This window comes from Abramis brama (genome assembly GCF_963993115.1).
Source record: "Abramis brama genome assembly, chromosome: 6".
Classification (NCBI taxonomy): Eukaryota; Metazoa; Chordata; class Actinopteri; order Cypriniformes; family Leuciscidae; genus Abramis; species Abramis brama.
In genome coordinates this window covers 37,228,563-37,244,939 of record NC_139968.1, presented here as the reverse complement: position 1 = coordinate 37,244,939, position 16,377 = coordinate 37,228,563, and the positions used below count along the sequence as shown (strand labels likewise).

The 16,377-nt window shown below is 36.4% G+C and overlaps 1 protein-coding gene across 1 annotated transcript; it reads right to left on the bottom strand.

Annotated features, from left to right (window-relative positions):
- Positions 1-7,629: 7,629 nt before the first annotated feature.
- Positions 7,630-16,377, bottom strand: LOC311085923 (uncharacterized protein; the record flags this gene model as incomplete). The annotated part of the gene is made up of 7 exons (XM_084118541.1): positions 16,080-16,377; positions 11,609-11,926; positions 10,867-11,196; positions 10,197-10,511; positions 8,629-8,928; positions 7,785-7,819; positions 7,630-7,668 (listed from the first exon to the last, which is right to left on the bottom strand). The coding sequence occupies exons 2-7, from the start codon at positions 11,886-11,888 to the stop codon at positions 7,630-7,632; spliced, it is 1,299 nt and encodes a 432-aa protein (XP_083974667.1). The 5' UTR covers positions 11,889-11,926; positions 16,080-16,377.

Genomic DNA, 16,377 nt, shown 5'->3' with positions numbered 1-16,377 from the left:
AAATTGCATTAGTTTAGAGATTGGTTTGATATGTTTAATGGACAAACATCTTCTGCTTGAGCTTGTGTCGGAGGTTTGTGGTGTATTCATGCACATATATCTTGATGTTTCAATAGCACGCGGTTGAAGGGTGTTTTTTCCATTTCTGCCCACACGAAGTTTAACTTCTGCCATTCATTTAACAGTTAACTGCTTTGACTAAGGTGGTCTCAAATCACACTGTAAAATATAGAAAATCATACTGATATGAGCCTGAGTCATTTGTTCATTTATTCCATTCTGTCTTGTGTATATTGTCTCTGTGTACGTGCATGTTTGTGTTACATGTGGGCGGATTCTTGAGATAATTTGTTGCTGATCCAGATGTAAGGCCACCGAAACACTCAACCTCTGCCATTATTGTGTGATTGATTGTAGACTGTTTTGCTATTACTTTGAGTCGTTGTTTTGTCTAGCTTAGAGTGTTGTACCAGAGAGATTGTGAGTGTGATTGTGATTTTGGACCTATGATTATTCTTGTTAACAAGACCCACGCCTGATTGACTACAATTTTGGATTCTGATTTGGCTTTTGTTTGCTACGAACTTGTATATATCTTCTGTAAATCTTCTTGTATTTTTGTCAAATTAAGGGAGGTAGGGGGTTTGACACCATTTTATTTTGAATATCTTTAATAATAATATTTTTTCACATTGGTTTTGGTTTAGGGTTTTTTTTGTGTGTGTGTGTGTGTGTTAGGAATTGTAGAGGGGAAAAAAAGATTGTTTTATTTTGGCCTTGTCTGCCCCTGACGCTAAACCCTTTTAAAAATAATACTTTTTTTTGCATCTCTCTGGTAGTGAGACTTTTTCTTCCTTTTCCTGCTGACCCCTAGCGTAACAATGCTGTTTTGCATATGCATCATGACTTTATCCACATGCTGTGAACCTGAAGATAAGCTGTGCAGTCATTTAAAAAAACGTTATGTCTAAGAACTATTCTAGATATCACACCTTTGTTTTATAAAGAACATATCCTGTTTTTTTCAATGTCTGAGTCATTTTAACCCTTGTGCATTGTTTCAATTTACAACCTTTCGTTATGTTTGTGGCTGAAAACAGCCACTACTTTAAACTGCTGTAAAAATGTATCAGATAAATATTTTTTTCAAATTTTTTTGCATAAATCTATTAATCAACCTCAGTCCTGCTCAAAAATACTAAATGTTTAAAAAAAATTCAGGATTTTAACTCTTTAATTGCCAAATTCGTAAATGATGTCACTGATTTGGGAAAAAAACAACAACACAAAATTACTAATTTTCAATATAAAATGTGATTGTGGACTGGATTTTTTTTTTACCTTTTATCAAAGATTAGAATCAACATTGGTTTTGATGCATTGTTAGTTTTTGTGCAGCATCAGATTTGAACTTTTTCTCCCTCATTTACTGTTCGTGGCTGTTTTTTCCCCATTGACTTCCATTATAACCACATTTTTTGTTTGCAAAGCCATGACACCATATAAGCATGCGTTTTTGATTGTTGGTGGTTTTCCCTGTTGGGAAGAGGTAAAATTTGTAATTTTTACTGTTGATAACCAGGTGGCACTATTAACCCTTTAGATAGGCCTGTGCAAAAAAAAAAGCTTAGTTTCTGGCTTTTACATGGAGTTATATGGAGTTTTATATGGAGTATAATAGCATAATAAAGTGTGTGTGTGTGTGTGTGTGTGTGTGTGTGTGTGTGTTTGTGTGTGTGTGTGTGTGTGTGTGTGTGTGTGTGTGTGTGTGTGTGTGTGTGTGTGTGTGTGTGTGTGTGTGAACTCACCTTGATGCGTCTGAGAAAATCAAAATATGCACCTCAGCTCTCAGAACTACATGGAGTAAACAAAAACAAAGTAAGTGTATTTATGTATCTGCTGAAGGCGAGGAGGATTCGGAGGATCCTGGATCTGGGTGGATTGGGAGAAACAGCGAAGTGTGGTTTTCCACTAACGCGGAGACAACTCTCTTTCTTCAGCCTGCCAGAGGCGGGACTCCAGGGCCAACCCGCTATGCCATCACAAGGGTCCAGAACATGGATTCCGTGTTCAATCTGTTTTTTACAGAGGAGATGATTGACCTCATTGTCAGCATGACTTGCGTCAACACATACATGTTTGTACAGTCATACAAACATGTATGACTATGCCTTGTGATGGCATAGTGCGTCGGCCCTGGAGTCACGCCTCTGACAGGCTGAAGAAAGGGAGTTGTCTCCGCGTTGGTGGAAAACCACACTTCGCCGTTTCTCCCAATCCACCCAGATCCAGGATCCTCCGAATCCTCCTCGCCTTCAGGGGAAGCTAGAGAGGATGATGAGGGTGCCACATCCAAATCAGGATCTGACTCTCCTGAGTCTGTGGTGTCAGAGGGAGAGGACGATACATCCTGCAGCTCGCTGGAGGGGTCAGGCTGCATAATCATCTCTGAAACTTCACTACAAGTCAAGCCCTTTCTCATGTTGCTTGCTGCTCTTCTCACCATCAAATGACCAGCAGGCTTGCATGCAAGAGTTTACATCCACTTGCTTTGTTTTTGTTTAGTCTGCATTTCTCACCATCAAAAGGCAGCAGATGCATAAATACACTTACTTTGTTTTTGTTTACTCCATGTAGTTCTGAGAACTGTGCAGTTTACCCACTGATGGTTATATCTATGGTCATTTCAACTCCGAAAGTCATAATTTCCAACTTCTTCTTCAAAAAAGTGCATTGTGGGTCAGGTGATATATCTGGTAGTTGTTCAGTTAACTAGATGCATTTGATAAAAAAAAAAAAAAAAAACACTTTTGTAATATCAGATGTTAAAACAAAAGGGGCAAGTTTTGAAAGGGACTAACACAAACAATACTTTCAGGTACAATACATATATGATTGTCATTGTCATTTCTACAGGTTCTAATAGATCAACAGTACAGATAACTCTAGCAATGTACAAACGTTGTTGTGGTTATTTAAAAACACATCTCTGACACTGAGTTCTCATTCATAAAAAACTATCATAAGCTGTTCTGATGATCTTCCATTAGTCTCCTCCTCTTGTGGATCTGATGTCATAAACCAGAAGAATGACAGTAGCCACGCCCACCACAGCAGAGACGACCAATCGGATCACAGCTTCAGTAGATCCACAGCAGTGGACTTCTAAATAACCAATGATAAAATAGTGATTTTCAACTAGACAACATTAGTCTGTTTCAGGAACTCGAAATCTGCACAATCACAGGAACTGTAAATATGATAAAAACAGCAATGCTGAAAAAATAAAATAAAATTGTTTGAATCACCAGCAACTTACATTGTATGGAAGAAAACTAAAACAAAATAATATCTACTTATATCGATCAGCACTACCGTACCTGCACATGCACTCTGAAAAATAATGCAAAGGCTTAGTAAATATCACATCAATAATTAACTTTATTAACTATATAATTTCTCTTAATTTAATGTAGTCTACTTGATGGTTTGAGTTGAGCATACCAAAATAATTGACTAAAAATCCAACAGTTAATTTTGTCAAATTTACACTTGTATATCAATTTATTTTCACTAAAATAATTTAGTATTAGACTAACCAATTCATTTTCAAAATGTTTGAGAATGGAGAATTAAACTGATTTGTTTCAAGAACCACACATATTACTTAATTGAAATCAATATTATTGATCTTTAACACACACTTAGGGAATTGAGTAATTTACTCAATTAAAACAATTACTTTATTAATTTGTAAATGTTTTATTTTTTTCATATTTATTCTCAGACTCATACATTTATTCACATTTATATACACATTAGGTATGTAATGAAACGTGAAAGACTACTATATAGATTAAATATTTGCATTGCCTTATATGGTTTTTGTAATAAATTGAATTATTATTTGAAACAATCAAAAATGGCTGGGTCAGGATCCAAAAGGCAGATTTTCCACATTTTTGACCACAAGATTTTGTTAGTGTGCACCGTGTTGAAAAGCTTCGAGTAGTCAACCATTTTACGATACAGTTAAGGGGAAAGCCTCAGTGCTTCACAAAGCTTCATTTCACCAACATTATGTATTTATTTCCACCAAATGCTCCTGTATTGTAAACATATCCTCCAGCATTTCCATCTCAAATTCTGTCAGTTTATACATAGCTCAGATCACTCATACAGAGAGATCGATATATCAGTATATAAGTGTTACTTTCATCTACCTCTGCTGCAGACGTAGTAAACATCAGCATTTGACCACTAGAGGGATGGGTCATATTCCTACAGAATCAATTATGCTTGTGTAATGCTATTTTCTTAGACAACAGTTCAGAATTATTGAAAATGTTCACCACTTCACCAGAAATACAATCGTTTTAATAGTAACAATGACAATAGTATAGTGTTACCCAAAACAAAGTTACTTCAAATACAGTTATTGTACTCACTTTAAAATTATTATTCAATATGGGATGTTCATAGTGTAAGATTTTCCTTCGATTGGGAACAGCATCCCACACAGTGTGCTTTTGTGACTGACTGCATTTATAAATAGTAGCAGTATGCATATTATACTAGTGCGCCATCTAGTGTCCTAACCAGGAATTCACCATTCCAAGATTACCATCCAATAATAATAATAATAATAATAATAATAAATAAATAAATAAATAAATAAATAACAGTTGATTAGACACTATACTTCTGATTACAAACTCAGTAAATCCATGAAAAATTCACAGGCATTATAAAATCTGTTTTTATTGGCATTTGTTTCAGAAAAAGGAGTAGTAAAGTATTTATAGTATTTATATAAAAAAATGAGACGAAATGTCAAACTAAAACTTGCCTTAAATACATACAGACTTTGAGCAGATGCAACAAGTATTATTATATCACAGCAAAGCATTCGTTGAAATGGAAACTTTCCCCTCATCTCAGTTGTGAAGATAATGCGGTACACAACATAATATTTGACAGAAAAATAAAAAATCATATAAAATGAGATGAGCAAATATAAAAAGAAATATAAAAGACCTAAACAGCGTAACATCCGATTTACTTTTTTTTTTTTTTTTTTTGTAGCCTACTAAAATAAGAATTTCTTGAAACGAAACTCATTTACATACAAACACAGACAAGACCAATGACAAAGTTAAAAGAAAACAGATGGTATAATATCCAGCAATCAAATAACATTATCAGAGAAACAAAGAAAATTTAAACGTAGCCATACAATTAATCATTGAAAATCGTAAAAAGTCAGATGGTAGCCTAGACATTGATACAATGTTGAGTTTTGATCCAAACCATCATTTTGGTTGAGATTTACATTTCATTGTTTAAAGTGTGTTGCTCAGCATTGAAATTTTGATGAAAGCCATCTTTCAGACATGTATCTCTGTTAGACTTTTTAAAGGTCTTGCTCTCGTCTTGGAATCGACCGCATTTTCACTCGGTCTCGTCTCGGTATCAGACGAAGAGGACTCGGGATTTTATTTCAAGACCGGACAAGACCACAACTGATCGCGAAATTATTTGTTAACATCATTACTGTGATTAGACGTTAAACTTCCGACCAAGAGCTTGACTCATGTCTAATTTTAAATGTTTTTCGTTTTTACTGATTATTTTACGGTGGCAATCCCCGCCCACCCCGCACACACACTCCACGCGTGAATGCGGGAGACAGGAGAGCAATCTGTGCCGTCACCGTACTAGGTAGTATTCGAGCTCAGTCCCATCGCGGATTTTGCTGCTACCTATTTCTTGGTATTTGCTTGACGAAATTGCTAGCCAATGTTACATATGTTTATTATGTTATTATTTACATTTACATATTATTATGTTATGTAGCCTATTATGTTTACTTATTACATCATTAAGTAATTACATAATGTTTGTATTACTTATTACATCATAATTATTACATCATAATATGAATAACATAACAAATAAAAAAAATGTTGTCTGTGAATTTTTTATAATAATATAATAATACTACTAACAATAATATTTTAATAATATAATATAACAATAATAATATTTTAATAATTATTACTATTAATAACATAAAACATATAATAAGTATAATATGATTTTTTATTATGTAGGCCGAAAATGTGCTTCCCCTCTTTGAAAGACCAGCAGCCTGTAACGGTCACCAGCTGGAGTGCCCTTGAAAGCCACCAGAGGGCACTCCACACCAGAATATATTTCACTCACACTACATTTCCCAGAACTCACTGCCCGGACTCATTATCATTGATTGCATTCACCTGTATCCATAGGCGCCGATTTATGTTTTCCTCCGTGGGTGCTCATGGGCGTACGCCCTTTAAAAAAAAAAATAATAAAAAAAAATAGTCAATTTTTTTGCACTTCAGAACCTTAGGAAATGGACAGCGGCCGACACTTAACAGTGTTAAATTTGAAAAATACTGTTCGATAGAACTGCTTGGTTTGTTACCACAGTAACAGTTTTCTGCATGCTTCCTCCGCGATAAAGTTCCACATTTGCGGCTATCCAACACGAAAATGCATGCAGCAAAGCCTTTCACAACATTGTTTTCTTCAGTTTTGTCGACAACTTTACCATCTAGCTATTCTTTTCTTCAACTCCTCAGCATCCATCTCGACGACTGCAAGCAGATCGCGCGCGCGCACGGTTATGATGACTTTTTAAAAGTGAAAGTAACGTAGGTATAGACTACTAGAGACTCCTGGGAGGGCGTGGGCACAAATAAACTGATGTGGATTTTAAATTTTTTTTTTTTACTTGAAATACGGGCATATTTTTGTAGATGTGTTCCTAAAGATGTGCATATATTTTTACGTTTGCACATGATTGTTTTAAACCCGTGTTTAGACCCGTGTTTAGACCCGTGTTTCCCCCGTGTCCGACCCGACCCGACCCGCACCCGTTTGAGCAAAATTTGCGGGTAGGCTACCCGAACCCGCGCAGGACTCTGTCACACAAGTCCACACAGTAAAAATTAGATTTGTTAACTCACCATTGCGGTTAATTCTTCAGAAGGAACAGAATTAAAAGAACTGCGCTGCAGCTGCGTACAGAGCAGGGTCACTAAAGAGGCTTTTCATCCGAGAAACGCTGTGATTGGTGGATAGGATATGGAGCAGGCGATACCATAGATATCTATGGGCGATACTACTCGACTGACTGCGACATAACCAATCACAGTGTGACAGACGCTTCACATATCACCGACTGCAATGATTAATTTTAAATGAATGTAGACAGAGCACCTACTGGCAGTCTGGCACACGTGGGTGCTCGGTATTTTCCGTGGGTGCTCGAGCCTATGCCTGTATCTTGTTACCCTGTTAGTCTCAGCCTATTTATACCTTGTACATTCATTCATTCCCTGCAAAGTCTTGTTTGTGTCACACTGCATTTCTGAGCGTTTTCCCTGGTTTCCTGTTTCTTGGTTTTTGGATTTCTTGTCTGTTCCGTGGACTATTCTTTTGCCTCTGACCCCTGCCTGTCTTGTTTTGTTTGTTTGTTTGTTTGTTTGTTTGTTTGGACTGCCTACCTGTGTTTTGACCCATTGCCTGTTTATTGGATTACGTGTCTGGATTGCCTCTTAATAAAAGCTGCATTTAGATCCTCTACTCTCGTGTCTTGGAGCAGATCGTGACAGAGCCACACTGAAAGAGAGGGAAATGAACATTATAATTTAAAGTTACAGAACATCAGCACATCTGTCATTGAACAAGTTCTGTCTGAAATGTTGATTTTTCCATAGGAATGCTTTTGCCAGTACAGTGAAATCAGAGGAAATGTGAAATTCAGAGTGTTCTACAAAGAAACGAGAGAATGAGAAACCTCATAGTTGGACTTTTTAGTCCATCGTTGGATTATTTTCCTGTCTGCATTGAAAAACAATCACACACGCAATTAAATGCTAATTTTGCCAAATAAAGATGATTACCTTTTACTGTAGTGTCTGTAGGTGGTGCATGCCTCTTCCAGACATCCTGCGACAATAGATGATCCAACCAACAGTTACAGCCAGAAGTAGAACAGCAACACAGATCAGTGAAATATAACCTGGGTGTTCAAGATCTGCAGCGACTGTAAAGAGAGACGCAGGCTTTAGTGTGAGCGTATCTGATCTATAACAAACACTGTGAACTTTGACTAAAACTACATCAATTTTAGGAGTTAGTTAAATAAAGGATCTGTTTGACATGTTTATTAATAGCAAACATGAATTATTAATAGAACTTCATTCATTGACAGAAACACATCTAAACATTAAATAACCTTTTCGGACTGTTATCACTAGGAAAATATATTCACCAAAATAATCATTTTATTAGAAATTTAGTCTTTTGCTGTACTTTCTAATAAAGAAGTGCATGCATCCAGTATCACAAAGTAATTGTCTTTAAATGTATAAATGATCATAAAAAAGAAAAATGAGTCTTTATAAATATTGCTTTGCACAAAGTGTATTGAGATTGTTTGGTATCCATTAAAGTACCATTTAATATAGTGCAAATGTGTTATTTTCAGAACATCTTACAAAGAGAGTAAGAAGCCCAAATAAAATTGTAATATAAATCATTATTTCATTGAAAGTTTGTAAGGTACTCACTACTCACCAGTGACAAAAACATTGAATCTCTTGACTAAGGTGTGTCTGCTACTGATGATTTCTAGATGATAAAATCCAGAGTGTTCAATTCCAATATCATTGATGGTAAGAGAACCATTTTCATGGTAAAGGAATCTGTCTTTGAATTTCCCATCACGTGAAAAGACTAAATTTGTTCCATTGAATTCTATGAGAGTTTCTTCATCTCCAAACTTCCACAGCAGTTGGACATATTTCTGTATTTTAGTGACACCACTGTCTAGAGTAACATGTTTTCCCATATTCACTCTTATGGTTCTCACTGCATCTGTTAAAACACATGTGAATGACAAAGATCAACAAATACTCTGTAACATCACACCAACACAATCATTTATCCGCCCTCCAGAGTGAGCCTTTCCCTGAGTATTGATTTACTCCACTTATAGTGACAGGAGAAACAAAGCTTTCTGAAACTTTGGCTGTGTCTGAAATGGCCCCATACACTTAAATTGGCCTTTATTTGAGGGGACAGCCATTCGGTGTCTGAAACCATAGTGGACATTATCGAGTGAACTCATATCTATCCCATCCATTTTCCAAACCACTGGTCCAATGTGGCTACAGCATAATATCATACAGGTTTAGATTCCTTTTTTCCTTTTATATGTTTGCATATCTTGGTTATCGTTTATTTATAATTTAAGGTAATGTGTGTATTTATTTCAGTTTAATAAGCTAGGCTATATAGCCTATCGAACGACGTCATGGCAAAATCACGTCATCACGAATTTGATTGTAATTTTGGTTAATTTTCATTTTTTTCACGGTGTCCATTTTATTTTTGTGATGTTGATTGTCCTGATTCTTGAGAGGAAGACATGAAATATAGAAGACATCGAAGGCATCAGCTGAAGCGTGTTTTTTTCTGGTTTGGAGACAACATTCAGGAGCCGTTATCTTCTTTCGCCCGCATAAGGAGAATTGCTTCAGTTTTACTATCTGTTCAATATGACAACAACATTAATTTATAACTTACTTACAGCCAGAATGCTCTTAAAAACAAAAGACATGAACAATAGTATCCAACCGCAGAGCCGCAGCACTGATGAATGGAATAAGGCTGGGTCTCGAGCGCGACACGTTGAAAAGCTTTAAGATGCGGCGCAATGGTCTACGATGTAGGCTATAACGACAAAGCAGACTACTTACATCAGTGCGTTCTGACTTAGTACGTGATCATACCAGTCATCATTCTGTAATAACACACAGCCTCATACGGGTAATTTACTGGTAATATTAAAACTCCCCTCATTGGTAAATTCCCAGAACTGATTACCGGTATTTTTGAAAAAGGTCATGTTTACACATTTCTCACTGGTAATTCACCGGTAATTTAACAGTAAACACTAAGGGGCTATTGTGTCAAAGCTCTTGATATTGTTTTGTTGATTTTGTTTTCAGTTTATCGTTTTTAACCAATAATATCCAGTTTTATTTACAGTAATTTGTTCATTTAAGATGATCTACATCATTATATAAAAATACTGTAAAAAATTATACAACTGAAATAAATTAAAGACTTCAGCTACTTACTGCACACATTAACAATGAAACTCTTGTGTAAGGTGTGTCTGCTGCTGATGATCTCTAGATGATAGAGTCCAGTATGTTCAGTTCTGGTGTTTGTGATGGTCAGAGATCCAGTTTGATTGTCCAGCTTCAGTCTGTCTCTGAATCTCCCATCAAGAACATCATCATAGATGGAGACGTTTTGGTCAAGTCTATTAAATGCAGCTATGAGAGAGTCTTCATATTCAAACATCCACAGTATCTCATCATATATATCAGTAAGATCAGTGTGTAGAGTGACAGAATCTTCCTTCATCACTGACACTGACTTCACTGCATCTGTGTCAGCACACACAAATAGAGAACAAACAGAAAACATTTCTGGGTGCATTTTTAAAAAAGGTGATGTATTATCTACAAAAAGAAAAGTACATTCTCTTTTATATCCATGAATTGAAATAAACTTGAAGTGCTGATATTTATTGATATGCTGGCTTTTGTATTTCTGTGCAAGACATGCATTAACATTTACTATTTTGTCATGAATTACTGCATTCCGTGCCCTGTTATTTTGTCAGTCCATAAAATTACTCCGGTTACACATGACCCCCCATTAATGGTCCAATCATCCATAGTGGATGATTTCATATACACTTCTAAGGAGAGAATAAACTTTTATTCTTAAAGTACTCACCAAAAATAGTTATATTGAATCTCTTATGTATGGTATGAGTGCTGCTGGTCATCTGTAGGATATAAATTCCACACTGTTCTGTCCTTATGCTCCTGATTTTAAGAGATCCAGTTTCATGATCCACCTCCAATTTGTTTAAGAATGGCTTAGCATTATGTTTTTTTATGGCCCTAACTTGGGACGTTTTATCGATTGAACTTATCACAATGTTTCTGAATATCCACTGAATGAGATGATATTTCTGTATTTCAGTAACACCAGTGTGTAGAGTGACAGAATCTCCCTCCATCACTGGCACAGTCTTCACTCCATCAGTTTTATCAGACAAAACTGGAGAAAAAACAAAAAGAGTTACTCAGAGATAATATAATATCGTGTAATAACAGACAAAACACCCCTCCTTCAACAGTCAAAATTTGATTCAACATTTTATAACTATTCAAATCCACATTTTACGTCTATTAAAGGAACAGTATGTATGTTTTCGCCGCCAGAGGTCGCATTTTCAAAATAATATCAAAGTCGAATTTTCATGACGCTACGAAGGAGAATGTAACGATGGGAGATGTCATTTTCACCATCCAGAGATGTGTGGAATTCAACCAAATTTTTAACCAATCAAAAGATCAAACAAATGTTATTCCCCACGTCATGTTCCCTTTAGTTAATATCTGACAAGTTGTAGAAAAAGAATAATAATTAAATAATCTAATTATTACACTGAAATCCCTGACATACTCACCACTGACATTGTATATCATCTCTATGTTTCGGCCATGGATGCTTAGTTTATAAAGTCCAGAATGTTCAGTTCTGATGTTTGTGATGATGAGATCTCCAATCTGCTGGTTTATGTTCAGTCTGTCTCTCCCATCGATAACATCATCATATAATTTTGTTGTACCTGCTGCTCTATTGACTCTGGCTATGAGAATGGCATTTGGTCCAAACCTCCAGTCTATCACATCTCCAATCTGGACTTCAGTGAGACCAGTGTGTAGAGTGACATTATCTCCCTCCATCACTGACACTATTTCACCAATTGTATCACCAAACACACCTGAAATTAAATATAAAACACTGTAAGAGTCACAAGGAAGAAAGGAATGATTTATAGCGCTTTCATATGCACACCCAAAGTGCTTTACAATCAAGTCAGGGGATCTCTCCTCCACCACACAATAGATGAGTAAAAGTGTGTATGGCTATAGGGAAAAAGAGGTCAAATTGACATGGTAATTTTGTAAGGAGCTTGATATAAGAAACAAAATAAAGGAACTAAAAATTACAAAAACATAACATAATTGTGACCGTATGATACACATTGAGGTGATTTTTATTGCTCTCTAATAAATCTAATTTGACTTGTCTACAGTTTATTTTAGTAAAAAAAGTAAGGCAGAGGGCTAAAATAGACTGTAAATGTAAATAATACTGAATTCATAACAATAAAATGTTATGCAACTAAAAAGAGCAGGACAAAATAATGTCAATTTTAAAGATACCACATAAAACATATCTCTGATTTTTGCAATAATAAAATCTGCCCATCATCACGAAGAAACAAGAGAAAATAAGTCTCAACACGTAGCTGTTTCCTACGGTTAGAATTTTTGTTTTTTTTCAAAGCGAAACCAAAATTAGTACTAGCCTACAAGAATCATAAGTCTTACAGTAGAAAACCCCCACAAAGAACACGGAAATGGTCTCCATATTGATGTGGAGCTCTTCAAAATTTTATTTTAACGAATATTATCGTTGGTTGATCTAAATTTTATCCGTTGCCTGTGTCGATCGTAGACGAAACCGAAATAAATTAGAACCTGAGAAAACGAGGAGATCTATTGACTTTATAGAGACAGAGCGCTCTCTCGGTTGGTGGGTGGGGGGGAAACAGCAAACAAGCTAAAAATAGCAGAAATAGCACGCTCTCTCCCCTATACTGTTTTACGGAGAACTAACGGTCCTCTGAGAAATCAACCCATGTATTTTCCTAACGCATCTCTTTGTGTTTTGACCTACCCGAGGTCCCGTTAATTGCGCACTAGTCTTCTGCATGCTTTATTTCGTTTCAATATGGATGGTATCCGACAGGAAAATAACATTATAAAGTACTGAATAGAGCCAATGTCGTGGAAACTGTGAAGACTGTCCATTTTAATATCACTGTGAGCTAATAGGCCTATATAGCCTACGCTGCTGATTTATGCAACTTTATTAAACAGGCACAGCAATAAACTCATGAAGTTAACTTAAATAGGGTTTTTATAATAAATTAAAATTGTCAACAAATATTAAACTACATATTCAAACATGATGCACGCAAGCTCAATATTGACCTTCTGTAACGCCCTGGAAAAAACGCACTGTCTGTGTCATCACCACTTGGTCATGTCTAGACATGGTGTGGGGGAGGGGGAAACCCAGTATTGGGTCGGAAATGTCAGTACAGTATCTATGACTGGAAAAGTGACTGAACGGAATGGCCAAAGATGTAATCTTCTCGTCAAAATGCATGCTGCTTCCCTAAATATTAAAGGACAATAGCACTTCACTTCATACATCACAGTCATTCAATAAAGACGTTATTCAGTGTTCTTTGATTTAATGCATAGGCTATTTAACATTTTAAAATGATCATAAAATGAAATGAATATTTTCCTGAGTATGCTGCGTGTGCAATACATAGGGTGTTTGTTAAGATGGGCAAGAATAGAAACATGAAATGTGCAGTGTCTATTAAAAAAACAAAACATTAATTTACTGCAGTACCACGTTTTAGAAACTTTTGTCAAAAGCCTAAAAGCCAGTTATTGATGAGTTGTTTGGCATCAATGACACATAGATAAAGTTTAGACATATGTCACGGTTCATGGATCCGTGCGTTCATTTTGCGTATCTGTCTGGTGTGTAGGTGTCGGGTCTGTGTATGTGTGATGGCTTGTTTGTTGCCTGGTAACCAGCTGATCACTCAATCAGTCACTGGGGTGCTTCTCAATATCCCTCCTCGTCTCCTCTCTCCTCCGTCTTCCATCCTATGACCCGGAAACCGGGTTCGGGTTGGGGGGCCTCCATGTCCATTTTGCTTGGGGCCCCCAAATTCCTTAAAACGCCCCTGACAGGTGTATCCTATGCGGAATAGTTTTATCGACTAAAACGTGACGCACGTAAAAATTCTCCTCCCCCTTCACATCGGTCACAATAATTTTGATTTATACTTTACTTTTGCAGTTTATATAAACCACACATCTCATACAGTGCTATGCATAAGTTTAGGCACCCATGCTAAAGTTGACTAAAAAGAGGAATAAAAAATCATCTTTTGGAAATTGAACTTAATGCCTTAATTTAAAAAATTAGGAAAAATCCAACCTTTAAGGACACCAATTTTCTTTGTGAATGAATAATGTATCGTAAATAAATAAATGTTCTTCCTTAAAATACAGGGTGCATAAGTTTGGACACCCCTATGTTAAATTCCCATAGAGGCAGGCAGATTTTTATTTTTAAGTATTTTTTAAATTTTATTTTTAGGATACTATGCATCCTGATAAAGTTCCCTTGGCCTTTGGAATTAAAATAGCCCCACATCATCACATAGCCTTCACCATACCTAGAGATTGGCATTGGAGTACTTTCCATAAGATCATCTCTCAATGCAAATCAAACTAGCTATTAGGCTAACTGAAATAAAACCATGCCAATCTCTAGGTATGGTGAAGGCTATGTGATGATGTGGGGCTATTTTAATTCCAGAGGCCAAGGGAACTTTATCAGGATGCATATTATCCTGGATCCATGAAGTAACTGGCCTTTAAAAATAAAAATCTGCCTGCCTCTATGGGAATTTAACATAGGGGTGTCCAGACTTATGCACCCTGTATTTTAAGGAAGAACATTTATTTATTTACGATACATTATTCATTCACAAAGAAAATTGGTGTCCTTAAAGGTTGGATTTTTCCTAATTTTTTAAATTAAGGCATTAAGTTCAATTTCCAAAAGATGATTTTTTATTCCTCTTTTTAGTCAACTTTACCATGGGTGCCTAAACTTATGCATAGCACTGTATATTTCAACAGGGTATCTTTCTTTATTATTATTTATAGAGCCTGACCGATATATCGGCGGATATTATGCATTTTCCAAACTATCGGTATCAGCATTTATAATGGCCGATAAATGAATATTTAAAAAATAAAATAAAAGTGGACGAAACACCCTGCAACCATGTTATGAGTGTTGGCGCTGCATAGTTTGTCCACCAGAGGGCACTCTACAAGGAAGACTGCTAACATCAATGAGCTTGGAAATCACAACGAACTTATTCAGTAATGATTACTGTATTTATAACTAGCATATCAGTAGTTCCAGTCCCTGCATTGTAAAACGTAAGTTAGGCACGCGAGGAGTGAACATTTAGACATAGAGAAAAAGTATTAAACATATAGCCTGTGCATAAAAGTTAGCTTTTCTTTTACACGTGTGTGAAATCCAAGTGTGCGTTGCTGGCTTTGTTTAGCCGCAGCATTAAAGGACAATTCCAGTGAAAAATTAACCTAGGGGTAATTAACACATGATTACTGAGTCGATCGTTCCCTGGGATGCGTTTTCATGAAAATCGAATGTAAGGAGTTTTATCTCGAAAAACAGATTAGCTTATAACGCTAGTATATGGGGCATATTATAAGTAAAAGTAAATCGCTAGTTAATACCACTTACAAGGCTCAAAATAGCCTCACACTAACACGGTAGCATAATGAGGGTCCCTACATGCAAACCGAAGCATTGAGAACTTTGTAGGTGTACAGACAGTTTAATAAGAAGATACTTTATAAAGACAGTACATAAAGCGTTTACAGGCATTCGTCATCTTGGAAAACAGTCTTGACTAATCGAGTCACGAACGCTGTGCTAAGTGAGCTGGTCGATAGGAATTACGTTTGTGAAATCTAACGTATCACGGCGTTCGTGACTCAACTCTTTTTTTTTTTTTAATAATCAATCAACTCCATAGCTGATTCCAAGTAAGAATTAGTTTAATGCAACGTATGCATTAATTTCAACTGTATGTGAAGTTTGCAGCTCCATTGTTGCAGTAATCTTGCACATGTCAGGGATCAGCCAGGCTTCACCACCACACAATCACTGAGATCACTATCACCTGAGTATATCCGTAAATGAGTACGAACTTCCTATGTATCTTCGCTTACCTTCCCTGCACCATTGGCAAAGTATCTTTGTCTCCCAGAGTGTGTCTCCTAGTCTTCAGTGTCTCCCAGGTCGTAGTTGTCTTCGTCTTCTTTGTAGTCCCTGCAAAGACTCACCTCTCGTCCAACACCGGTGTGTGCTCCATCATCCATGGTCTCAACAGAAAGAACAGTCAGTTCATCCTTCATAGAAATTCATCCACAACAGACACTGAATGGAGCCAGTCTTTGTAATTTGCCTTCAGTTCCCAAAGAACAAAAGTTAGACACCGTAGGGAGTTGTTCTTGCACAGCGCGGTGA